Source organism: Poecilia formosa, unplaced genomic scaffold (assembly GCF_000485575.1).
Source record: "Poecilia formosa unplaced genomic scaffold, Poecilia_formosa-5.1.2 Scaffold420, whole genome shotgun sequence".
NCBI classification, from domain to species: Eukaryota; Metazoa; Chordata; class Actinopteri; order Cyprinodontiformes; family Poeciliidae; genus Poecilia; species Poecilia formosa.
The window spans coordinates 262,952-269,006 of NW_006800359.1; the positions used below are offsets into that span (position 1 = coordinate 262,952).

At 41.0% G+C, this 6,055-nt stretch overlaps 1 protein-coding gene across 2 annotated transcripts; it reads right to left on the bottom strand.

The window, feature by feature from the left end:
* Positions 1-1,826: 1,826 nt before the first annotated feature.
* Positions 1,827-5,659, bottom strand: LOC103155281 (Williams-Beuren syndrome chromosomal region 27 protein-like). 2 transcript variants are annotated; one of them, XM_007576919.2, is made up of 6 exons: positions 5,480-5,659; positions 4,792-4,922; positions 3,786-3,917; positions 2,380-2,515; positions 2,208-2,300; positions 1,827-2,140 (listed from the first exon to the last, which is right to left on the bottom strand). In XM_007576919.2, exons 2-6 carry the CDS (start codon positions 4,906-4,908, stop codon positions 1,881-1,883), a joined length of 738 nt encoding a protein of 245 aa, XP_007576981.1. In that variant the 5' UTR covers positions 4,909-4,922; positions 5,480-5,659; the 3' UTR covers positions 1,827-1,880. The 2 variants fall into 2 exon arrangements, with proteins under 2 accessions (XP_007576981.1, XP_016518923.1); XM_016663437.1 differs by lacking the exon at positions 5,480-5,659 and having other exon boundaries at positions 4,792-5,141.
* Positions 5,660-6,055: the final 396 nt, after the last annotated feature.

Below are 6,055 nucleotides of genomic sequence, written 5' to 3' on the forward strand. Positions count from 1 at the left end.
TGCCCCAGAATAATATATTTTTATTCGTGACTGTGTTTGAGTGATTACATGTATGGACACATTAATATTAATTGTATTAACATTTATTTTAATCCCACCAGGAAGTTAATAGAAAAGACAATATACAAAATTATGTTTTTGTTTTCTGCTTTTATTTTTCTAAAACTTGAGATTATACTTTTCTATAAACAACAGAACAACACTTGTTATATTTACTGACAAGCTTTAGGTAATTTCTGATTACACAATTGGGCTATCACTTTTTTCCTTAAAGCCAGGATTGATTTGGATAGAGTTTTCCCCCATGATAAATTAAATCATCATTTGAAAACAGCTTTTTATATTCATTCAGGTTATCTTGACCCAATATTGATATTTATTTGATCATAAAGGGGAGGAACGTTTTCACAAGAGCTTGTTTGTATGAAAGAGTGATTCTATCATTTTCAGCTTTCCTGACAAAAATAATAAAAAAAATAGACAATTCTTTGACAATACAGCTCCAGTCTTTGATCAATTTGTAGATTATTGATTTATTTGAGACATGCTTGATATAAACCCTCTCTTCTTACTTATATTTAATTTGTAAAAAGGTATTTTTATTTTGTTAAAATCATTTTTATGGAGTGTTTGCGTTGGTGATCGATGTCTGTCGTCTTCAGAAATGTGGTTGGAGTGAGACATCCCTGCAGCCTCCTCTCCTCCCTGAAATGGTCCTTCAGGAGGAGACTCCGCCCCCTTGTGGCCTCACGGATGTTAGATAATGACCAGGAAGTGCCCTTATTTGTCCATGAACGGGACTTAACTGCTGCAGAAATGTAACTGGTCCTTAGTTAAAAAATAAAAAAAGTTAACATTTAAAAAATAAACAAACTGACTTTAATTTACTTAAATACACTAAAAGAAGATTGAAATAATCCAAATTTAGAGGCTGAAATCAGCCAAAGGAACGTCCAACCTAGGATTATATCATTGAGAGAGGGAGAAGAGAGAGAAGCACCATTCACTCCTTCATTCACACACATCAACAAAGCAGCAATGACAAAACTTCCTATCCGCATGAGGATCTGCCCTTATGGGGTCTCCTCAATCAGAGAGGGGCTTTAGAAGCACCTCTTCTTTCCTAAGAACTTTACAGATTTTTAGCCAAAACGCCATTTGACAAGGATTCTCAAACCTCTAGATATAGCTCTTTAAAATTCACCTACGTTTCTGTCGTTTTCGTGTCATCCTGTTGGATCTCATCACTCCGCCGTTGGCAGACAAAGTCTACGTCGCTGACCCAGCGAAGAATTTTGCCTCCTGGATCTTTCTTCCCAGGTCCTGTTGACTCTGGCCGTGCACGGTTTCAGCGCGTCTTCCTCTGCCTGACAGTGATCGGGTATGAGAGATCCTGGGTTTCGGCACCAAAAATGATAGGTATTTTTCTTGAACCTACTTAAAAGAACCACAGACAACGTATATGAATTTTATGGCCAAACGCTTGCAAAAGGAGAAAACTCAGCAAACTGCTCCTCTGAGTCGTTCACAGAGCGTTCTGCCCTCTCTCTGCCAGAGCCTTTTGTTTGGGAAAACAAAAGTCAGGAAAGATAAAACAGATGGCAGCTCCATCTAACACTCAGGTCATCAGGCTCTTTCCCTTGAGAGCCATTTCTTCCAAGGGTGGAGGGAACAATCAGTTCACAGGAACACAGATAATCAACACGGCGATCAAAAAGTTTTAGCACATCACATCACTACTGATTAACATTAGACTGAATATTGATTAACATTAGACTGAATATTGATCTAAAGTAATAATAAAAATGATAACTAAAAAATCTCTAACAAGTGGCATTCCTGTTTTATTAGTTTCTAACAGTAAATAGTAGCTGTTCACATCATATTTTTTTGTTCTGGCTGTTTCCTTCTGAGCTGCAGGTCTTCTGGTAGAGGTAAAGGCTCCCGGTGATGTACACCGGGCCCTCGTCCCGCCTGCTGGCCTCCACCTGAGGGTCCAGCATGTAGCGCTCCACCTTTTGGACGGCGACTCGACTCCACAGCCCGCCATCCTCCAGCAGCTGCAGCTCTCCCTCCAGATTTGTACCAAACTCTTTCTCAGCTGAACTGTGGTTGCCTCTCGCCAAGCAGATTAAACCTCCTGTAGAGAGGAAATGGACAGTTTTTGGGTTTCCAGCATTCCTGCTGGTGCTACATGATGTCAGCACCTGGTTTGGCTGCGTCGCAGAGCTCCCTGATTACGCTGACTGGAGCAAAACCAACGCCGAGGCCCCCGACCAGAATCACGAGATCAAACGTACCTGGAACCAGCAAAGAGGAAGAGTGTGAAACCTGAGCCCTGCTGGGTGTGTGTGAAGCAGGAAGGAGATCAGCAGTCACCAGTCTGAGCAGGAAGTGGTTCTGTTCCCAGCAGGGCTGGTTGGAGCTCCTGGTAGAGTTTGGTCTTTGCAGCTTCCTCCAACATTCGTTCGCTGCAGTCCACTTCAACAAAGTTCCTGAATCCCAACTTAAACATCTGAAACGAGATATTAAAGTTTGACGTCATAAAACTGAGCTAAGGACATAAAAATCATTTCAATGCAACGTTCTTCTCCTTCCAGGTGGAGAAACTCCAGTCCAACCTGTAGATGTCTCTGCTGCACCAGAATTACTGCGTTCACAATTCAACTAAACATTTCAATAATCAAAAACTAATTTTTAAATACATTTATTGTAGAATAATCTAGTAAAAATTAAGTGAAATAGCTCTTTAGCCTTCAGCTCAGTAATTTTTGGCATGTCTATGCTCGGTGTCCCATTGGATTCCAGTAAATTCTATCTAAAAACAAATAACAGTGCAACGTGTGACGCTAACAGATATTGAATGACAATCATTTTTCTTGATAAACGTTCCTTTGTCCCTTAGGTAGGCCTAACACTAAGGGTAACAAAAGTAATGCTAGTTTATCCGATGCTAACATCAATCTATCTGATGCTAACATCAATCTGAGAGCTGAAAGCTAGCCATTGTGGCTAACTCTGGCATATTATGCAATGTGCATCGTCCCTTTTGAAATAAACAAAAATCTATGCAAGTGTAATGCCAGACTAACCAATGCTAATGCCAACTGATTCAAGGCTAATACCAAACTGTCCAATGCTAACACCTGTCTATCCAATGCTAACATCAGTCGATTCTTGAGTAATGCTAGCTTAACCCAGAGGTTCTCAAAGTGTGGGGCGTTCCCCCTATGGGGGGCAGCGTGCCATTGCAGGGAGGGCGCGGGATGGATGACACACATCATATAGCAGGGGGCGTCAGTCCAACTCTCCCTATTGTAATCCACAGGGGGGACCCAGAAAGTGTTTGGAAACCACTGGGGGGGCCCAGGAGAAAAGGTTTGGGAACCACTGGCTTAACCAATGCTATCGGCAACTAATACAATGCTAATGCTAGCCTATCTGTGCAAATGGACAGCAGAAGAAGTCAATCCAGTGGGTGACCACACAAGCCAAGCTAGTCACTAGCCTCTCCAAAGCTAATGTTAGCTAGCGGTGTCCTTGTCACTTGTAGCCCAGACTGCTCATTAATCAGATAAGTAGCTAGCTGCAGAGTGGATAAACTCTAGACACTGGCTAACAATTTGGAGCATCATAGTAAATGGGGCGGTAAAAATTGAAAACCTTTTTCTTCCACTGCATAATTTTGCACCATAAAATCCCAATAAAATAGATTGATGTGTTTACAGCACAGCACCGTCATATTTCACCTGCTTTACAGCCTGAGAGGAAAAAGGAAAGCTCACCAGTTTAGCCACCAGTCCGGTGCCGCAGGCCACATCCAGAACCTGAACTGTCCCTCGGTCTCCGGAGAAGTTGGCCACCAGGAGATCGATGAGCTGATGTGGAGCGCGGAACGCCAACGTATCCACAAAGTCCTGCAGGGGTCAAAGTTCACAGAGGTAACACTTTTAACTCAACCCACATATGAAAGCTGGTTCAGTTTGATCCGATTCACTGAATTCATGCTGAGCATGTATGTGGTAACAGTAGAAAGGAAACCTCCAGCAGAACCAGATTCAGCCTGGAAATCCAGAAGTTTTGGTAGAATCAGCCTGCTGGTTGTCTCAGCAGCTCCACTTTGGATTTTTAATCTGCTCATTTTTTAAAACAACACAAAAAACAAAAAGTAAAACAACAACTTTCTACTTGTGTCTCGTGGAATCAAACCCGAGTGCAGACAGAAGAAAAGGCCTGACCGATATTTACTAACTGAAGGAACAACGAAGCGATGCTAGGAAAAACAATCGACATGAAGAGAACAGAAGGATCTGAAAAGGAGGGGAAAACGGGCTGGCTTTTAACTGCTGGGAGGTGATTGGATGAGAACATAGTGCAGAAATAAAATATCACAAAAACATTGCAGTTCTTCCAGATATGGATATCTGGAAGAATATCCAGGACTGTTTGGAGCAGTAACTTTTGGCTAATGTAGTCCTAGCACTGTGAATGTCATGCTAATGTGATATTTAACTGGTTGGACAGATAGCATCATTAGCATGCTGAGTAAAATGCTAATCAAACACTTTATTAGGTCAGTGATTTAAAAATTTATTTTTGTTTTTATGTTTTGTTTAAAAATTAGTTTCATGTTAAATTTTTAAGTGGAATAAAGAAATTTATAACTGTTTTAAATTAACATTCATGCCAGAAGTTTAGGTTTGTGTTTGCTTTTTCCTGAGCAGCAGGTTTTCAGGGTTTCAGTCTTTCAGGTTTTATAATTGTATAGTTTTTTATGTTTTCTTGTCTCACCTGTTCGTACGTTTCCGCCTCGCTGTCATAGAACTTCTTGGTCTGCTCCGAGTTGAATCCATTGCAGGACTGAAGGAGGTTCCTCACCTCTGCCAAGTTTCTTCCTTTACTGGACATGATGAAGCCAAAACCTAATCAATCAATCAATCAATCAATCAATCCTCATTATCAAACCTGCTCAGAAACAGTCACAGCTGTTAAAAATGGCTGTAAAATTTGCACAAAAACTATAAAATCACAACAGGAAAATACTGTAAAATATTTAATTCACAGAAAACTTTGCAAACTGTCAATATAATGCTTTTGTTGTTTTTACTGCAATAATATGTGAGAATAATCGAATGTATGTGTTAAAACTACAACTGTTGGTAAGAAACAGAGATATTCTGATAATGTGACATTCAGATGCTGGAAAAAATCCAGTTTTTTGCAGTTTTTTCCTGCAGTTGTTTTTGAAAATACAAACCATATTTGACTTTATTCTGCACGTTTTACTGATTCTTGTTATATTAACATTTAACTTTTGTAGACTTAACAGATCATCAATGTAATTCAGCTGTGAACTCTTAAATCTATTATTCTATCATTTTCACAGGAAACCTCTGTGAACCATAGCTGACAGAGTTTTCCTGTAAAAACTTTTTTTACAGTGTAGGGTAAAGTCAAAAGAAGCTGAGTTTTCTCTGACCTTTAACCTCCAGATGTTGGTCGATTTGAGTTGTTCTGGTGTAAAGTCACCACAGCAGCAATGGCGACGTTCTCCGTCTTTGGTTTTACCTTCGGGAGCCTTGGGCGGATTCTTCCTCGTCTCCGTTTGTCTGCAGAGCAAACCGTCAGTGAGGAAAGGTGAAGATGTTGGGGGATGAGTCGAGACTCACCTGCGTGTTCCCGATTAGCTGGTTGGACTGGATCAGGTGGTTCTGACTCTGGTTCACCACGCTACTGGGTTTTCACCAATATAATCTTCAGTACCTTCAGGTCCCGACTCAGTCTGATTGCATTCCTTTGGCTTTCCAAAACAAGATCCGACATGGCGGCGGCTGCTGATCTGCTGCCTCTGATGAGGAGGAAATGCAGCAGAAAACGGATCCAACTCAAAGTTCCTGTTTCGCTCAGGAGTCCAAAGCAGGACAACGTCCAGAAATCCATCAGGTTTATGTCTGAAGGTCCAAAAACGCCACACATTGGAGTTCAGTTGGGTCTGAGTTCTGGTTCTCAGGACGTGTTCATGTGTTTAGTTTCTTTCCTCTCCTGTTGCTGCAGG

Coding starts and splice junctions, on each gene's coding strand:
- LOC103155281 (XM_007576919.2), bottom strand. CDS start 4,908: ATGTCCAGTAAAGGAAGAAACTTGGCAGAGGTGAGGAACCTCCTTCAG. Junction 2,516..3,785: donor CCGGACTGGTGGCTAAACTG/GTGAGCTTTCCT, acceptor ATCTCGTTTCAG/ATGTTTAAGTTGGGATTCAG. Junction 2,301..2,379: donor ACCACTTCCTGCTCAGACTG/GTGACTGCTGAT, acceptor TGCTGGTTCCAG/GTACGTTTGATCTCGTGATT.